The sequence below is a fragment of the Eurosta solidaginis genome, chromosome 5 (genome assembly GCF_040869045.1).
Source record: "Eurosta solidaginis isolate ZX-2024a chromosome 5, ASM4086904v1, whole genome shotgun sequence".
Classification (NCBI taxonomy): domain Eukaryota; kingdom Metazoa; phylum Arthropoda; class Insecta; order Diptera; family Tephritidae; genus Eurosta; species Eurosta solidaginis.
In genome coordinates this window covers 211,703,731-211,724,839 of record NC_090323.1, presented here as the reverse complement: position 1 = coordinate 211,724,839, position 21,109 = coordinate 211,703,731, and the positions used below count along the sequence as shown (strand labels likewise).

General features: G+C 37.9%; 1 protein-coding gene across 13 annotated transcripts in view; it reads right to left on the bottom strand.

Moving 5' to 3' along the window:
• Positions 1-21,109, bottom strand: part of corn (cornetto) — a 109,531-nt gene that overhangs the window by 6,699 nt on the left and 81,723 nt on the right. For all 13 annotated transcript variants that reach the window (XM_067788014.1, XM_067788012.1, XM_067788024.1 and 10 more), the window contains 7 exons: positions 19,637-20,536; positions 18,035-19,553; positions 17,784-17,967; positions 9,318-9,720; positions 8,973-9,252; positions 2,495-2,695; positions 2,269-2,440 (listed from right to left, as the gene is read on the bottom strand). In XM_067788014.1, coding sequence (XP_067644115.1) covers positions 2,269-2,440; positions 2,495-2,695; positions 8,973-9,252; positions 9,318-9,720; positions 17,784-17,967; positions 18,035-19,553; positions 19,637-20,456 — 3,579 coding nt within the window. In that variant the 5' untranslated portion in view covers positions 20,457-20,536. The remainder of the gene's footprint in view (positions 1-2,268; positions 2,441-2,494; positions 2,696-8,972; positions 9,253-9,317; positions 9,721-17,783; positions 17,968-18,034; positions 19,554-19,636; positions 20,537-21,109) is intronic.

Below are 21,109 nucleotides of genomic sequence, written 5' to 3'. Positions count from 1 at the left end.
GGTTAGCATTACTTAATTATTACAAACATACCAAAATTAAATTGAGGCAAAAAATAAATAAAAATATATTAACTTACATACTTATGTATATGACTTAAATAATAATTAATCGTCCGAAATGAAATAAAACAGTAACTTCATATTTACGAAGTATAAAAATTATGATAAGAAAAACAAATATAAATATAGATATATGTATGTATTTGTGAAAATATATTTTTTTGGTAAAAAAACATAAATAAAAAGGGCATACAACTAGTGAAAATATTGGTATATCTTGTCCAAATTTTTAGAAAAATATTGAAATATATAAATATAAAATTGTCATTGATTGCTAAACGGATAATTTTCCTTAATCGGCTGTTGGTACGAAAGAAATTTTATCTCCGCAAAGGGTTCAAGAACGCCTTAATTCAGAAGAGTAGAATTGAACATCTGAATAGGAAGATCGGTGTCGAGAGGCAGAAGTATAGAAATTTTAATGTATCTTTGTTGAATTATACAAGGTTTGCCAGTCAGAGAGTTTTTTGATAGGTGTCTACTTCATGCTGCCTTACCAAAACACTACCTGATTGAAGGTGCTGCTTCTTATGAAATATGTACAAAAATAGTACTAAAAACTGAAGTTTTCAATGCAAACAATATTACGGCCGCACTGGATCTTGCTTAACAGATTAACAAATCAATATGAGAAATTTCATTGTGACGCGGCCATTATTCTGCATTATTAACTTTTTGACAGCGCTGAATGTGGTAAGTTTGCACGAAAATTTGATAATTTAACGATAAATCTTCGCGAAATGAACCTCAAATATCCCACAAAGTGATCCTCAAATTGGTAAGAAATAAACCCGTAATAAGCCCGAAATAGTCCCCGAAATCTTGACGTAATGACCCAAATGGGCCACGAAGTGATCCCGAAACAACCTGAAGTGAGCCAGAACAAACGACAAATAATACAGAAATAATCGCGGAAGAGTCTTCAAAATTATTCAAAAATTAAACCAAAATATTCTAGAATACGCGACCATGAAACTAGCATGAAATGCCCCCGAAAAAATACCTAAAACCATTATAAAATAACCCTTAAATGATCCCGAAAATACTCCAAACAACCCTGCAATTATTTCGAAATAGTCCTTAATACCATCAAAAAAAGGACAAAGAATTGTTTCCCTGTGCTTGCCAGTCTAAGAATCCAGCTATTAGGAGTAATACAGCTGTCAAATCTAAAAGCAGCAAGTGGCATAGGATTTAGGAAGCTTCTAGTATTTGTCAAGAGAACGGAGTTCTTTTAGAGTTTTTGATATGGTTTTTCAGTTTGGTCCGTTAAACAAACTTCTGGTAACACTATGGACACATTCAGACTGACCAGTTCAACCTTCACTTCTTCGCTCGCTGATAAATCCGTAGTGGTTTTGTCCCTTTGGCACTCGTTGGAGCTAAATGTTTTTAAAACAACCTTTGCTAGTCTGGTGATGAGTCGATTTGGAGTTAAAGAGCTGTTGATATTTTCAATTGATGTTGATATTAATCAATTTTAAATCACTTTCTGTTACATGTGGCATTGATTCAAAAACTGATTTCAAAAAATGCATCAACTCGTTTGTACTTACAAGGGTCTTTAAACAATGATGTATATTGGAACGATTTTCCGTCATCCCTTGTCAAATTTGGTTTCGATAAAAACCAGTTTCGGCGTTATGCCATCATCAGTGTCGATTCTCGTTCAACAAGACAAAATAACTCGGTCTTTAAACAGTTTTTGTGAAAATAGTGCCAATATAAATTCAGATCCTGATAAAAGTCCAAGACGAAAAGCCAATTGATAACCGATTTAGAATTGCATACCCCATCTATGTATGTATGTGCATCTAAGTATATTTCATAAATATATATACATATATGGCTGATAGTGTTTAAAATTTTTATCATAACTGTTTACTTTTTGTTTGTTTCGTTTATGTTTATCGTTTAGAAGAAATTAATACTCAAATTATATAAAAAAAAACTGATTCGATTTAAGACCAAAGTATTTACATATGGATGCTTGTAATTGGGTGTGAAGTTCGTATACATATGTAACAACAATGTATAGAAGTGCCAACTAGGTAGTTGCATACTAAATTAAGTCTTATAATCGTATATGAAAATAAAAATTAATTCTACATCCCAAAAGTAGGTGCTAAAGTAAACGTCATTCTAATGCAAAATCATTACGAAATCGATGATTAAGTTTACTCTTAAAAAATTGTTTTAAAATCTTACATCGATCTCGTTGCGATGCCGTTGCATTTCAGCTTTTGTATTCGATAAATCATTATTTTTTAACATAAGCTCTTGTGTCGCATCCATTAGTTCGTCTTGTAATTTTATATTGACATCTTGTAAATCCTTTAATTGCTCCAACATATCTTCTTTATTCTCTTGCAATTTATTTCTGTACAAAATTAAAAAAAGTGAATAATTTTTCTCATTTGGCAAAATTACTCACTTATCAACAATTAGCTGTTGTATACAATTGTCATTATCCATTTGAATGAGACGCAAGACTTTGAGTAACTTTGTTACCAAACAATCAACTTCTATAACTTGATCAACAACTGCTTGTGCTGTGCAATACTCCATTAGAGATGGCATTTCGGCAACGGAGTCATGGCAGCTTACATCATCTAAATTATCATGTTCGCATTGACTATAAGAAGAGAAAAAAAATGAACGGCGCTAAAAAATGTGTTTGTGAAAAAGTGTACTGGTGTGAATGTTGGAAATGGCCCTGGCGGGATCCCGGACGGATCGCGAAAATCATCCAGAAATGATGCCGGAAGGGTCCCAAAATCTTCCCGAAAAAGTCCCGAAATTACCCTAACGGGATCCCGAAAATCATCCGGAAATTATCCCGAAATGACCCTGACGGGATCCCGGACGGATCCCGAAAACCATCCAGAATTGATCTCTGAAGGGTCCGCAAATGATCCCGAGGTAGTTCGGAAAAAGTCCCGAAAAAACTCCGACGGGATCTCGGACAGATATCGAAACTCTAACAGAAATTATACCGGAAGGATCCCCAAATAAACCCGGAATAGTCACGAAAAAGTCCCGAAAGAACTCCAACGGGATCCTGGACGGATCCCGAAAACTATCCAGAAATGATCCTGTAAAAGATTCGAGTTCAATACTCAGCTCCCGAGAAGCTAGCTGGTGAAGAAGTGAAATTCAGAAACAAGTCCTAGTAACCATCGCCGCACGGTGGGGTATTTGATCAATCTACATAGCTGGCCAAAACTAAAACAGCAGTTATTTCTGTTAAAAAAGTAGTTGTCTCACTTCAATGTTATGAAATGAAATATTTGACAGTAAATTCATGATGTACTATGTATCGAGCCCCCGGTTTCGGAGGGACCCGGGGTAATTACATGAGATATGTATGTCAATATGGGTATCAAACGAAAGGTATTTTGCTCCGCATTTCTATTGATACTTCTAAGTAGGGTTGTAATCACGGTTGCCACCGCACCTTCTTTTTTATATTTATTTGTATATCCACTACCATCTCGGAAACGGCTTAACCGATTTGAATCAAATTTGGTACATCGATATAGTATTGCATTTTAAGACTTTTCACCTAGGTGTTGCCACTGAGGATGTTTTTACAAAGTTGCCACCTTTTGCAAATAGGAGTCAGTCTCTTACAAAATTGATCACCACTCAAAAAATCGCGGGTATGCGCAGCCGTTTTTGTTATCAAACTTTGAAACAAACATAAGCTTATGTATTGCCAAAATATTACTGAAATGATATGCCATGAAAAAAAGATATATATTTTTGTTTGGAAGGTTTTTTAAAAATTTAATATTGAAAAGTGGTAGTATTACAAGTAGAATAACTCAGTTAAAACATGCGGTATAAAAAATCTAACATATGAATTAAAAACACATTTACCTGTCCTAAAAGAAAATGTAACTAGATTTGAATAAGGCTAAACAAGTGAATAAGTATTTAGGTTAGAAGGGTATATTGCTTTTTAATCCAAAAATTCATCGAACTGCACACAATTTTTATACAACTTTAGATTTGCGTGGTTAGCTCCGTTGACGTTGCAGATGGATTTTGGAGTATGTATACTATTCAGTGGACATCTAGGAACGTCAGGGAGTATATTTAAAAAAAAAATTTGAATATTTTGAAAAATCGAGTTTTGGCCAGCTAGATTGATCAAATACCCCACCGTGCGCCGTTGGTAAACTTTGCAATTTTTCTCTAATAGCAAGTCGCGCTAATTAAATACAAAAAAGTTCAGTTTGTTAACAGAAACGACGCTCTCTTTTTCAATAAACCTATTTCTCCTCTTTCATTTACTCATTAAGGAACAAAAGAATTTTAGACGAAGTATGAAAACATCACATAAGCAATATAACATTGAATCACTTAATACCAAAATCACATCAAAAGTTGACACATTACTACAAATGTACGGTTTGCTTTGTAGCCTATTAAAATCAGAACATCACCACCTGAAAACTGGATAAATACAATTAGGTCACAATAAATCGATATCATAATCAAGTCTACCAGATGAACTCAATATGATATCACATCATATCGTGGTGATCTGAAATGAAATTCGAGCTTCATATGTGTTGGTATTTGAAGTTTTGTGTTCCATTGTGCTTTATATCAAATCGATTTCAACTCAAGAACAATTTGATCTAAATATCACCTCACAAAATATAAGTTACTTCACAATTACAATATCCAATGTACATTTTATAAATTCACTTTAAATCACATATGTAGGGTCTGATGTTGTGTTCATCGGCAAGTAAATTACTCAAATTTGGTAAAATCACATCACGCAATATGATGTTAGAGGAACTTCATGTAAAGTCAATCTTAAATAAATTTCCGTTAGTCAGATGTATATTGGGAATTTAGGTAAATATTGAAGTCAACGTAAACGCCTAAAAATTTTACATTTTGTTGGTGGTTGGTACATGTTTTTTCAAGAAAAATTTAGTAGACGTCAACAACGAGACTGAGCATAGATTAGTTAGGTTAAGTCATGGTGGCGGCCTCTCAGTATAACAGAGAGACATATTTCTGTTCGCTGGTACATTGCGCTATCACTAACATAATCTAGAGCCAGGCTTTTTTTGGATGTGCAAGAAGCTGACCGTCTGCTGAAGCCGTCTTCTGAGAGTAAGGAAGTTATAGATGACCTAAATAATCTAGGCACGTAACAACCTACATTATTCGTAAAGGTCGAAGTTGGAGCTTTTAAGATCATTATCGAAAGCACTGCTATATACAATAATACCACGATACTCTTTCAGATCACGTGACCTAGCTATGATAAATATCAAGGAGTGTATAGTAATTCCCATTCGGTCTTTACTATAGACATGCTGAGTTTATGAGAGAGAATCCATACTCTTATTAAATCGTCCAGAAATCTACGTTCTGCTGGGCCTGAAGGTTTAATGTTGGTGGCAGGCAGGTACGTAATTAAATTTTAGATAGCTTACAAATAACCGAATTTACTACGATAAACGCTTAGATAGGCTCATACCCACTATGGACGGAGTTTACCGGCTGTACGATTCCTCATTTTGCTAAGAAAACCTCTGCATAGGGAGAATATACTAAAGCTATGTATGTCTTTAGAAATTTTATTAAGCGTATTAACAACGCACACGAAGGCCGAAGGCTGAAAGAAGCGAAAGAAAAGTGTTTATAACATAAGGGCCATTTTCTCGACGGCCTGTTAATGTGGAGATTACGCAACTGAAGATAAATTTGTCGAGATGATAAATTCGATTTCCTTTTTTCAACGCGCTCTTAAATATTTGTTAAATTATTGAGGAAGTGTGGTAGCGCTACGAAGAGTTGTAAAAGATACTGTGTAATTTTTGTGCAAAAAGGTAATAAGTGGGAAGAGGCTTAGAGCACAGAAAAAAATAGTCCTTGAAAAGTTAGGCCCGGTTTTTCAGTTGTTGGTTAAGCTAAGCTTAAACTAAGTTTGCTTAAACTTTAGTCAAATTTAAACTCCAATTAAACTACTGAGCAGTTTTTCAGTCACAGTTTAGGGCCGCCTTTGGGGTATGCTGATGTGTGCGGCAACATTGGTTTTTTTATTATCTAGATAATTTGTAGATACGGCAACAGTTGGATTTTGTTTACCCAACAGACATGGAGAAAATATTTCTAGTTCCGGATGTGATATCCAACCATCATTCATTCTTAATTATTCTTAAACCAGATAGTTCTCGAGTTGATATCCAACTTCGTTTTCCAATCACTACCAACCTTTGAGAATTTTTTTAAAATTAAGAGTTTTCGAGTTGATTTCCAACATCATTAATATTTTCCGATTATTATCCTAATTTCGAGCGATTTTGAGAAATGTACTGTTCTCAAATGAATATTCAACACATTTCTCTAGTTGATATCCTATATTAGATAGCGAGTTGAGGTGAAGTTGAAAAAAATCTCCAATGTGGTACCACCAAAACCAACAGCTGTTTATTGTGAGAAATAAGCACCTGGTTGGAAGCAGTAATGAAGCGTAACTAATCAAAAATAAATTATCTTATAACTTTAAACGAGCAATTCTTGTATATTCGTATTGTGACGAATATTAGCAACACTAAGGGATACTATCATCTATAAGCCGGTGCTAAGCAGTGACTTGTATGCACATCAATAAATCAATCATTATGTACATACACGCAGCGGAGAAGAGACGCACAAACACATGCATATATCTTATCTGAGATGCTCCCAAAAGTAGGCAATTATAATTGTGGAAGTGTCGCTCACAAATACACGGGCATATGAGAAGCTATACACGTGCATCTGTAGTTATAATTTTATAGCAGTAACTAAGTAAATTCTGGAAGCGCCTAGAAGTATGCGAACGAGAAATCACAGAGTATAAAAGGCAGCAACAGTAGAGGCGCGACAATCAGTTTGATTTAAGACGCTATCTGGCGAGCAATAGTAGTGTTATTCTGAAGTACTTTAATAAAGACCATTTTGCATTATTGAATAGTGGAGTTATTTATTCAACAGTTTAGTGATTCGAACGTTAGCAGAAGGTTCCAAATAAAGGGAATTGCAGTAAATTCGTTACAGTATATTTGTTTGTTTGTATAGCCGAACGATCTCGGGAACGGCTCAACCGATTTAAATGAAATTTGGCACAGAGATAATGTATCACCTTATAAGACTTTCTACCTAGGTGTTGCCACTCAGAATGTTTCACAAGGTTGCCATCTAATCGAAATTAAAAAAAATTGCATGAGATACGCCGATATGGGTATCAAACGAAAGGTATTTCACTTCGCATTATAATAGGGACATTTTTGAGTAGGGTTGCCATCTATTCCAAATTAAAAAAAATTGCATGAGATATGCCGATATGGGTATCAAATGAAAGGTATTTCACTCCGCATTACAATATGGAAATTTTTGAGTAGGGTTGCTATTTAGAGTTGGGGTAGTTATACGAAATGGTACTCTACTTACTCGTATTCCATTAAAGCTTTAAAGGAGAACATTAAAGTTAAAAATCTTCATAAAAAAATGTTACACATGAATTGAAATGCAATATCAAGGCACCGTGGCAAATTCTAGCAAAGTATATTTAAATGCATATTTTTGGCAAATATGAAATGAATAATTGCAATTTCTCATAGATTACTATTGGAAAGATTTTTCAGCATAGCAAAAAGATATCTCACCATGGTAATTTGCTACCGTTGAACACTATAGACACATGTTCAATTTGAAAACGACATCTAACTATTTAACTACTTACGAACAGATGGCGCTAAGGGAAGTAAGTTGACATTTAATTAAACTAACTGATAGTTGTCATTCGTGAAATTTACAAGTTTTTGGAATGTAATAAAATTGTGAGACTTTCATAGTGCATAACTACAAAAATGTTTGAAATTAATAATTCGGCGCATGAAGATACTCGACCTAAATAACCTAGTTCTCGATTTCACTAATTGTCATAACAATCCCTTATACTATAGGCTGGCATTACCCATTTCAAATTTTTCATTCCAGTTCATTTTGCGGTTAGTGTTGATATATTTTTGAAATCTATATTTAAGGAAATCAATTATTGGTAAGTAAAAGTATATAATATATGTACATATAAAAAAAGTTGAGTTTGATTAATGATGACATGTAGAACAAAGTATGTTATGCGTCATACTCGAAGATTGCCGAGCAAAGCTCGGTCGCCCAGGTACTATTTTATTATAAATTATATATATTTCATTTTATTTTCGTGAAAATACTGTAGTATGGAATCTTACGTTTGAATCCAGTTAGAGATCCACAAGTTGTTAATTGAATTCTTCCAACTTAAGGAATAACATTTTTTACTTTACAAAAAATTTCCTCTTTTGCTGAGTACGCTATGATTCTCGAGTGGAGCCACTGTTTCGAAACAACTATTGAGATTTTAGAAGTATGCTTAGTTATCAACATGAGCTCTAATGCTACTCGAACCCAAATGCTTGTTGGGTATATTCGACGCCATTTCGTACAAGCGCAAATAACGGATAGGTTAACTAGAGTTTAATCCTTGCAGATCGGCCGCTTAAGTTTAACTTAAACTTCAATTAAAGTAGACTGAAAAACTGCAGAATAAGTTTAAGCGTAGTTTAACTGGCAAACTGGGTTGAACTTGTGCTGAAAAACCGGGGCTTAGTGGAAGAATTTGAGAACTTAATACAAAGCCGGATTCTATGTCGTGAAACAGGATATGAAAAAAGTGCACGTGGCAATCAGCTGGGTATAAACAAAACATATGGCGCAGTCGAAGCGACAAATATTAAGAGGTGGTTGCAATGAATTGCAATAAATTGAAATTGTGTTTAAGGAGAGATATATTCTAGCAGCCAGTCGAGAAAACGGCAATCCCTCAAACGTCTTTATTGCGCTTAACAACTTACTTCATTTGCAGTGATGCTTTTTGTACACTCTGCATATTACTGATCTGTAACTCCATTTGTTGTCGATTTACAATAGCTTGCGATAAGTTATGCAATGATTCATCGCCTGATGGTGGATTGACTATATCAGATGGTATTTCGATTTGTGAAATAATACCGGTACATGATGAGACCATATTATGTGAATGAGAATCAGGCATTGTTACATCTTCCAAAACGTTATCCATCATTAAACATGGTTCTGTTTCCGAATCAAGCATTTCAGTAGAATCCGAGTCATCTTGAAAAAGACAAAAAAAAGTTTTCAAATTCAAGCCAAACATTTCGTAACAATAACTAACTCACCTCCGCCACCAATACTCTGCGTTTCACCATTACATTTATTTTGATTTGTGTTATTGTTATTGTTTTTGCGTTGACCACTCAATTCACCACCACTTTCCACAACATTGCCATCAATACAAATACGTTTTCCATTGCGCGCCAACAACTTTTTACTTGACGGTGTTGTTGCATTACGTATGGCACTAATCACGGCTGCAATGAATGACTGATTTCTTTGTGGCGATAAAGAGCCATCACTCTGATGTAGCAAAAATTTTTGGGAATATGTTTGACTTAAGTCTACTCCATTTGTATTGCTGCTCGTTGTTAAGCGAATGCCAAGACCATCGTCCACATTTTGTGATGTACGCCCTTCGAGGCTATTGTTATGGATTTGTTGAGCTTCTGGCTGGAAAGCAATGTCCTAAGGGTGGACAGAAAAAAATATTAACAAATAATGCAATTATTAGGGTTGAAGAAATTTGCAAGCGCTTAGATGAAATGTATTATATAAATTCAGTGAAAACGACGACTGTATATGTGGATTCAATAGAGCGGTTCAATTTTTATCGAATTTGTATTTGTTTAGTAAGAATAAGAAATGCCAAAAGATACAAAATAAAATAAAACGTATTTTTACAAGTCCTAAAACAAAGCGAGAAACACTAGTTTTGTCTGAAGTAATCACTACTATATTTAAAACTCAAAATCGAACGTAAGCAATCTAAGATCAAAGTACAAAAATATGACATCACTGGCATATTTCAAAATATTCAGTGGGTGCGGGAACAGCACCTGTATTGAGAAACGCCCTGCGCACTGTTATATATAAAATTGCTAGCATTTCGCATCATGTTACATTGAGTAATGCCAACGATCAGCATGAGATATCATAATAATTACAAAATATAGTTTGTATGACATTTATTTCAGATGAAAGCCTAACACATCTTGAATGATATTCTTCTTGTGTAATACATAGCCGGTTGCCATTGAGAGTTGGTTTCGACTTCAAATAACTGGCTACGTACACATGATATCATATGTAACTAAAAATATTACAACCTTCAAATGATATCATAGCAAATCATCAAGCCAGAGAAGATCACATCGCAGCATGATCTGGTAATATCGTACTAGTACATCGATTGAAATCTATTTTATGTCGTATAAGTTCATATTCTACAACAGAATACTAGACCAAATTTAAAAACATCACATATTAACAATGTAAGATCACTGCATTGAATCACTTTACACCAAAATCATATCGAATAATGACGCATTACGATAAATACATAGTTTGCCTTAAAGCTTATTAAAATCGGAACATATCACATCATCAATCGTTGTAATATTAAAAACATTTAGGGCTACATATTTGTTGGTATTCGAGTTTCTATGTTTTTTGTAGACATAATCTGAGTGCTGGATGCAACGAGGTGACATTAAATCGATATCATAATCAAGTATGTAAAATTATCAGATCGATATTGCACGATATTATACCAGATGAAGTTAATATGACATCACATCATATCGTTGTAATCTTAAAAACATATACATATGTGTTGGTATTCGATTTTTTGTGTTTCATTGTGTTTTAATTAAATCGATATCAAGTCAAGAAAAATTAGTTCGATTCATACCACATCACAAAGTCTCAGTTACTTCACAAGTACAATATCCAACAGCACATTAAATTAAATCACTATGTGTATGGAGTGAAGTCGGGTTCGGTAAACTACTCAAATTTGGTTAAATCATATCACGTAATATGATATTAGATGAACTTCATGTCGAGTCAATCTTAAATGAATTTTCCTTTTTACGCAGATGCATATTGGGAATTTAGATAAATATTAAAGTCAACGTAAGCGCCTAAAAATTGTATATTTTATTTGTATTTGGTACATGTTCTGTTATAAGAAAAATTTGGTAAACGTCAACAACGAGACTGAGCATAGATAAGTTAGGTTAGGTCATGGTGGCCGCCTCTCAGCATAACATAAAGGCATACTTCTATTGGCTGATACATTGACTAGAGTCAGTTCATTTTTGTATGAGCAAGAAGGTAATTAATTCATTTCACCCTTCTAAAGTAGCGCAGTATGTCCTGTCTGTCTGCTGAAGCCTTGTTTAAGCATGTCTCACGTAACTAAGCCATAGCTGGGCATCTTTAAAATAAGTGTTAAATACTACTTATCTTCTCTTCCCGGCAGCTAATACTTGCACGTATGAAAATGAGGTGATTCTTCGATTGAAAATTGATCCGCTCTTAGATATATAAATGAGCTCGTAAGCCTGAAATGCATTAATTGCAGCACAGCGCATCTATGCTAACAACAATTTTCTTTGATCATGCAGCAAATCTCATACAGAACATATACGAGATGTGTTCTGTTGGCAACCAAAAGTAAGCCGTGGTGCCCCCACATAGGATGTTATGTTTTTTTTACAAAAAACATTATTTTGGGCTACCAAAAGAACGAAGTAACTACATATGATTTACAGTTATTATAAAAATTACAAAAGGGTAATTACATTCATATATAGTATATATATATATTACAAAAACAGTAAACAAACCCACCCTTTTACTTTTTTGTCATTGATCATCATTAGCAACGTCATCGTTGCCCATCTTCTCCTTTTCTCACAAGAGTGCATTTAAAAAAATATACCAAGCTCTTATCAAAATTATCGAATACATACTAGGAATGTAGCGAATGTAAATGTGGACGTATAATGTTATTAGAAATAGTTTGGTAAGATTTGGATTTGGCCATAGAAATAGATATAGACACAAGCCCGACCATGCAGTGCAGCATTATGCGAAACGAGCTGGACCCGTACGCATCTTGCCCAACCAATATAAAAGTCTCTTATCAAATATCAACAGAAATCAGCTGTGCTATCAGTCAATTAAAACCTTACAGCTTACAGCTTGCGCTGCCATCTGGCGTACGGTGGCAACTGCCGGTAATGCAGTGCAAATATTCCCAATAGGGCCTTAGTACAAATAGATTTCTTTGTGTGCTCACAATCGTTTATTTTCAACAAATTAATAAAATATAGCTAAACAAAAGCACTACGACCAAAATTGCCCAAAGCTCGCTAATAACCCGAATCTTCATCTTTACAACCAAAACATTATTTATAGATTTGGATTCCAAATAAGAGCGAAAAAGGGCCTCGTACATAAAACCAGCAATTATAAATAATATATATGATGTGTTGCATTGTTCGGGATATTTAGATATTTGAAAGTTATAGTACCCAGAGTAAAGAGATGCAATTAGCGATAATGCAATGATTTTCTAGAGAATAGACAAGCGAGATGAGACAAATCAAAGCTTCGACGGCGCAAAAAAATAGGTAATTCCCATGCAGTCTGGCTAGTACCAGAGGATAAAGCCCTACTACAATGGCAAGGTGTTCCAAAACCACGAAACAAGAATCTACGCCTAGGGGATTCAAGGAGTTGTGTAGCGCAATATATAGCTTCTCCAAACCAATTGTCAACCTCACCTCCTCACGGAACTTGGGGGTGGGGAGGGAGGGATGCCCTGAAGGTTTAATGTGGCCATATAAATCGTTCCCGAGATGGTCGGGCCAGCACCTTAATGGTGCTGTGTTACCGGAGCGTATCGGATCTGTATCCGACAAAGGACCATCACATCGATAACACTCCCCAAAGCCTTCGGGGAGTAACCTAATCGCTACAACAACAACAACAACATCTACGCCTAGCGACATCATCCTTTTCATGATACAAAAACCAGGAAGGAGTAACAATATAGCATAGGACTGTAAGACTACGTTATATAGCTATCTCTTCAAAAGAAAATTAGCAATAAGAAACCAATACCTGATACAAAAGAGCTTGCAATTTCATCAATAATAAAACACTGTTAATGCATTTTAAGCCCACTTGCAGAACGGCAGGTTATATTTTGAGCTCAGAGTTTACCTGGCATGAGGGGTTAAACTCATACATTTTTGACAAATTTTTCAAATTAACGCGTACATCGAGGAGCGAGTGTGGAAGGCCTGCGTCGCTTTCTATGCTTGTAAAGCGATGTTCGGTAAGAAGGGGGGTCTCAGGCCGAAGAGGGTCCTTTGGCTGTATGAGGCAGTAGTGCCGGCAGTGCTGACGTATGGCTCTATAGTGTGGTAGGAAGCTCTTAGCAAGAAGTACAACCTCACCAGCCTACAGAAGGTCCAACGTACTGCGTGCGCCATAGAAATGTCTACGTCGCTCAAACTACCGTCATACTGCAGTATATTTCAAGCAGAAGTCCTCGCAATTTGGTGGGCCTGTAAATTACTCTAGGCCGGGAGCATAACTGGCAAAGTGTCTATCCTTTCTGACAGTCAAACAGCAATTCAGGCGTTAGCTGCACCATATACTAACTAAAAGCTGGTAGGGTCATGCAAACAACTCTTATCGGCGCTGACCGACACTCTGGAAATATCCATGGTTCCTGGACATAGGATAATCGAGGGAAATGAGATGGCTGACGAACTGACACGTATGGGCTCAGCAGAGGGGGGTGAGGGAATAACCAATGTCGAGGTAAGTATACCCCTGCGGGTGACCAAGGAAGATATTAGAGATTTTTATGTGAACAAAGAAGCCCAACAAAAATGGAAGAACACCGCGACTTGTGCGACTTTAAAGCCATTTGGCCGGACTACAACGAAAGGAAAACAATGTATCTACTGGGGAGATCCAAGGCCGACACCCATAGACTTATAGCGATCTGCACTGGTCACAGGGCTTCAAGCACGCATGCGAAAAAGATGGGTATTCCGCACAATGACCACTGCAAAAGTTGTAAGGATATAGATGAAAAAGAGACTGTCGAGCACTTTCTGTGTAAATGCTCAGCTCTATCTAGAACCAGCTTAAGATCATTCGGGAGCCCTTTTTTGGAGGATCTAGGAAGATCGCAAACGTTCTTGATTTTATAAACAACTCAGGCTGGTTGTAGGACATATCCATGAAGTACTCAGTAGGTTCAGACGAGTTTTATGGCATCAAAACGGCTTTTCATTAGCTACTTGGGCGACCAGGGTCGCAGCCATTATACCTACCTACCTACCTGAGTTAAAAAGATAACTAAATGTTACAAGTGGGCCTTACTAAATTAAAATAGTAAAGTCATTGTCAAGATCTATTCGAGCTTCAAAAATAATGTTTTAAATCTTGTTATCTAAGCTTTAGTTTTTTATTAGCAGTTACTATCTATTTTTTTTATAGTATTTTGTTTAATTAAACAAATTTGTTCTTTTAAAGCCCGCGGTGATACGAAACACCTGTTACATCAAAGAATGTATTCAGTTTGAGTCGATGACTTGTGATTCCGAGGGATTAGCAACCTCACTCTGTTGTGAAAAAAATCTCACAGAATTTCAAAAAACCAGTAGAGAATTCCAAGCGTACTCAATGACAAATGAAAGAAACAAAAGAAATATTGTAAGAACTTAAGTCATTTAAACTTACTCGCCCGCATGGAAGGTTTTTTTGAGGTGAGGTATTGATTTAGATGTACTCACTTTATTTTGTTGTGTATAACACACAATTTTGGGATTATAAACTTAAGCTGTGTGCTTAGATTTTTACACAAACCAGTTGAGAATACCAAGCGCACTCAATGGCCAATAAAAGAAACGAAAGGAAAATGGCCATAATCTATGCCATTTAAACAATTTTGTACGCTTACTAAAACGATATGATATCGTATCGTTAATAATAAACCTAATGAATTGCTCTCGTTGTTGTTCTTGTTGTTGTTTTGGCGATAGGGAGTGAGAGTTACCGATGTTGATGGTCCTTTGCCGGATGCAGATCCGGTACGTTCCGGTAACAAGCACCATAAAAGTGCGACCTTCTACGCCATACCGCCCTCACACCCTCGAGATCGGATAAATTACGGACTGAACCAGGAAACCCCCATTATAGGACGGTGCTCGTGCCACTTGACCCGTCAAAGGCTTTTGACACAATCAACCGCAGTACGTTACTCCACGACATAGAAGGTGCACCCCTTCCCCCTTGTCTAAAAAGATAAACCGCAAATTATCTGGATGGGCGACAAGCGTCGGTTCAATTTAGAAACGAAAGCTCCAAACCTAGAAGAACTAAATGGGGGAGTGCCACAGAGTGGTGTCCTCTACCCACTTCTATTTATAATAACAATTTCTTCATAACAAAGGTGCCTTCCCCACCAGAAGGAGTTACTATTATTTCCTACGCCGACGACTGTTCGATAATGGCAACAGGACCGGCCCTTCAATAGACGAATTAGTTTCTTGAATAAACGGCTATCTCCCTTGGTTGCTTCGCCTTCCGCACACTGATACCATCACCAACCAAATCCACGGCCACTCTGTTTAAGACTTGGAAGGAACAGATGACGCAAATATTGGACGTTCACGCTAATGATGTTACGCTAACGACTTTCAATCATCCAAAGAACTTTGGGGTAACTTTCAGTAACACTCACACCTTCAAGGCACATGCCTCCGAAATTGTCTTTAAATTATAAAGCCACAACAAAGTCCTCAAGTCGCTTGCCGGCAGCAGTTGGGGAAAAGACACAGAAATGCTGCTAACCACTTACAAAGCAGTTAGCCGGCCGCTCATGTGCTACGCGTCACCAGTCTGGTCGCCTGGTCTAAAACACATATACTGGAAAGGGCTGCAGACTTGCCAAAATTCTGCATCGGGACAGCCACGGGATGTCTTATTATGATCGCTGACCATCATCTACATGATGGGGCAAAAAAGCTCAACATTAAAGAGCATAACGAAATGCTGAACAGGCAGTTTTTGCTAAATTGTTACAAACCATGGCACCCTAGCAAACAATTACTTGATCTAGCCCCGCCTAAAAGAGACATAAGGAAACTTCTCCGTAAGCACAATGATACGGCAACTGCCTAAGCAGGTATTTAATCTCTAACCCTAATCCACACAAAATCGGTAAACGCGCCCGGTGAACTCCGTTATAAATAAACGCTAACCAACACTTGCAGAAGAACAAAGCAGACTACCAACGGAGATACTAGCCACCCTGGCCCAACTTCGTTCTGGATACTGTATCAGGCTAAACTCCAACATGTCCAGAATCAACCCCGACACATGTAATGTATGTCCTGCATGCGATGTGCCCCCACATTACACCAATCATCTTATCGATTGTAATGAGAAACAGCAACTTCCCTATGGTCCACCCCTGTTAAAACTGCTACCTTGGACTCCCGTTAGAGGACTTTAATGACAATTTGTGAATTTGTCGCACCAATTGAATGGGGCGAAGTACTGTTGACACAACAACTACAATAAAGTGTATTACCAATGCCTAAGCAAGAGTTCGACTGAGTGTGAGTAAAAATAACGTTAAAGGCGTGGGTCTCATAACGTTTTTAACTTTAACGCATTTGTTTAGGTCATTTAATTTTTAAACGATTCTGGTCTCTTGTATTCCGACTGCACTCTGTGTTATCGGCATTTAGAGTTGTCGGTGTTTTGCTTTGTGTGGATATTGTGTTATGTTCAGGACCGGATTAACAAGTAGGCAGAATAGGGAGTTGCCTTTCGATTATTTTTGTAGCAGCCTTTAAGCGGAAATTTCAACCAGAATGATGCATGAGTGAATGATTAATGATGGATGACAAATAAATGAATGTCTTGTAATGAATTTGGGGATTTCCTGATATTTTGCACCTTCTGCTAATTTTCGTATCGCTGAACTGTCGAATAAATAACTCCGATATTCAGTATTGCAAAATGGTTTTTATTTGGACACTCCACAACTAATAGCGTGTTTCAATCAAACTGATTACTGACTCCTCAACTTTCGCTGCTTTATACTATCGGTTTTCTCGTTCACCGATCTCTCCGAAGGTCTAGTAATTTCGCGAACAGGTGTAAGTCATGCTTGGTTACCAGCTATATACATGTACATATATTTGTAGTTTATGCGTATGTATGTGTAACTATTTGGCTGATGACTACATGTGTGTGCGTGAGATATCTCTTCACATCGAGCTGCTGGTATACAAGTTTGTACTTTTTAATCGAAAAATAAGGGAACGGACGTAAAAAAGGACCCCAATTGATGGTTGCCTTGGTTATGTTGATATTGTCTTATCGGGTTTTTGCTATTTCTGTATTTTACACTATCCGGATTGTGTTTTGTCAATATTTCTGAAAGGTCTTGATTATGTCATTAGAATAATCAGAAGGTCGGGGTTATGAGTTTCACCCATTTTGGCCTGGGTATTTTTGGTATTTCTAAAAATAATTTGTATTTCTTATCTGTATTCTTAAAGGCGAAGTAATAAGGTACCCCAACCGTATGCTACGTAACACCGGTCGTTTTTTAGAAAAAAATCCCGGCACCGAACTTTCCATCCAACGTGCGAGATACATACATATTCAATAAGAAACACCAGTAAAGACATAAATCAACTAACCTCCAAGTCGTGATCGGTTATATTATATGTCGAGACCAACTGTTCGACTAAACTGTCCAAACGTGAATGCAAACCCGACAATGCAGCAGAGGCGCCTGAAACCGAATAATTTTGTTGCATCATCATTTCTTTGGATTTGTTTTCTAGCGCAATATATTTCGTTTGTAGCATACGATTCTCTTGTCTAGAAGCAAAACGGGAAATTAATGCAGTTACGTAAACAAACGCTAGAATTGCTTAGCAAAAATTACCTGCGCTGTTCATTGAGACGCACCAAATGACGGCATTCATCACGCAGCACTTTTACTTCTTCTTCACGTCCTGCCAGTTGCTGTTTACATGCTTGATGTTCACTCTCTAATTCTTTTAGTGCATCACAGAGCGTTGATTTTTCATGTTGCAAAAAGTCTTGTAATTCACTCGACTCTTGTTCAATGGCTACCTTCTCTTGCAATAGGCATTCTTGTGCCGCCAAAGATCGTTCCATTTCCAGTTGTAACGAACGGCATAGCTGACGCAATTGGCCAATTTCATGCTGACGTTCAATCAACTCATGACCGCTCATTTGTATTTGTGATTCCAACATTAGTAAGCTATCGTGACCACTGCCGCTACCTTCATCTGATGTAGGCGTCGTGGCATCACCATCCAAACTCAACCCGCTTACGCTTACGCTACCGGCACGCCCACAACGCCTACCAGCTATACGCGCCATTTCAAGCATACTCATAACGCGTTCCGTATTTAAGTGTAATTCACGTTGTGTGGCTAACTTTTCTTCACGTTCACGTTGCAACTTGGCATTAATTTCATGTTCACGTTGCGACAGTTGGCGCACTTCATCGCGTAAACGTTCCAATTCCGCATCGCGCAAATCAGTCTGTGTTGTTTGTTCATGTTGATCGACAGCGTCTATGGCACGCGTTGTTGGTGTACGCCCAGCAAAAGCTTTTTCCAGATCATCACAAGTGAGTGCCGTTTGACTACTGGTCTCATGGTATATGCGCGTTTTGGGCGCAGTTAGCACTTGCGTTTTTCTCGCTGTATGCATAGTGGATTGACGTGTTTGTGTATTTTGTGGTGTTGTTGCACCAAATGCGCTGACTAGACTTCTGCGCGTGTTTACCATTACCGATGTAGTCATACGCGTATCACGCGTTACAGAACTGCTACGCGATTCATTTGTGACACTTAAATCTTCAAAAGACTTTTGTTTGCGCCGACGCGGTAATGTGCTGTATGGATTATTGCAATTCGTCGATCGCACTTCCATTGATGCCATCATGTTTGAGGAACGCATTTTTAATGAAATCAAATCGGGAGTCACTGATACACCGCGTCTGGCAGCGCCTACACCCGCGCTACTACAGGCGCGCGTATTACCAGGCCAACGTCCATCCTCAGATGGTGTACAAGGCGTGCGCGCTCGACTTAGCGATGGTGTATGCTGCACCAAGCGTTGCATGCTCATTGATTGCGTACGACTGAGTCTGTTTGGCAGGGAATCTGGCTTTTGTGGTTTATTGACACGCGCTGTTGTCGTTGAGGAGCGTAGTGTTGTGGTTGGCGCTGGCATTGACGTCTTACTATTGCCGTGAGTCATTGGCTGCCTGTCACTTTGATGTTGCGCCTTTGTCGTAGCTGCTGCAGGTACGTGACGCGATAAGGATGATGTGCGTTTAATGCCAACCGCGCGTATGCGTGGCATGGTCGCGCTACCAGCTTGCGTCGATGAGTAATTTGTCGAAATCGGTGTACTGCTGTTGCTGCCTGTGTGAAGATAAATATAAAAACAAAAAAATATTTCAAAAGACAGTCATGCTTATTCAAATTAAAGTTGACTACAAATTTACCACGCTCTCGCACACTGCGTGACATTGGCGTTGCAAAGCTTCCGCGACCAGTTTCAAAGGCGCGCACTTTACCTCTACTAACACTATTTGTGCGTCGCACTGGTGTCGCCGTTGTTACAGTACTACCACCGCCCAACATAGACGAGCTCTCGCTGCCATTTTCACTATAGCATTCAAAACTTTGATTGGCCGAGAACGCAGCGTCTATGGTGTTGTTGCTAGTTGCCGCCAACTCAGCGCTAATCGCATCCGAACCGCTACTGTGAAATAAACAAGAATTGTCTGACATATTAGCCAGTCCCTGTTGTATGCCTGCTCTACATGGCGCTAAATTAATGGCCTCATCTAGACCACCCGAGCTCGCATATCCACCACTATTACTACTTAAAGCGCGATGAAATTCAATGTTGTTGGCGCCAACGCTAATAATTTGAATCGTTGCAGATTTTGTGGTTGCCGTGTCAAGCCCACTATCACTACCGCCATCACAATGGCTATGGCGACTACTGCCGCCCTCACATTCAGTCAATTCCAAAGCTGCCATTTGACTTTCCAATATTGCAGCGCAATCATCATTATCGAATTGTGTACTCATTGGAGCGGAAACATAATTTAAGGAATCGTTATTGGTTCTAATGGTATTTGGAGTAGTTCGAATATCTGTAGTTAATTGCGTAGCGACTGTCGCTTCCTCGTTTCTACAACTGATTTGCTCGTCAATACCGTTACATGTAGCAACTGCATCTAATATTCGTTCATCGTTCTGGGATTCGTGTGTTTCTTGCTCAGCGGTGTTCAGAGAAAACATTATGGCCGACATTGTAGCCTTTTTAGTTGTTATGGCTATTGAGCGCTTTTGATATTTAGCAATTTGGAAGAACTTTTATTCACACATTTTATCTGAAAAAGAAGAGGAGATAACATTAACATTAACTTTTGTCTTTCCGTGCTAATACTTGGTAACAAAGCGGCGTGGAACTCGGAGAGCACCCAAGCAAAGGCAACCTTGAGGGCCAAAACAAAAGATAGCTGAACACGGCCTTTCGCGGGTTTAGCAAAGGACCGGAAGATAATTGGCGTTATAGTTGAAAGCAACGCCAGAAAGTAAGATCCCAAAGCAGCAGATGTTCAGGGAGCGCCCTAGACCGCCCACCACCCTAAGGGGTATATATGTATATATCTAGGGTAACGCCACGTTGATCGCATGTGATTGCAACACCTCTATAGAGCTATATGAGGCGGTAGAGCGTATGCGTGATAGTTTTGCTATAGATTTTCATTGGAGGGTTGTCCACCTTGAAGAAACTGGAAGGGAACGATGCGTGTGGTACTGATCTCAGATGAGGAAGGCCAAGTGTAACTGCAAGGGCAAATATGCCCTTAAGAAAGTGGACCGAAAGGTATACAAGGCAGATGACGAAGTCTTAGTTAACCGGGTGTCTTGTGAGGAGACATATGAGGTTTCTAGCAAAA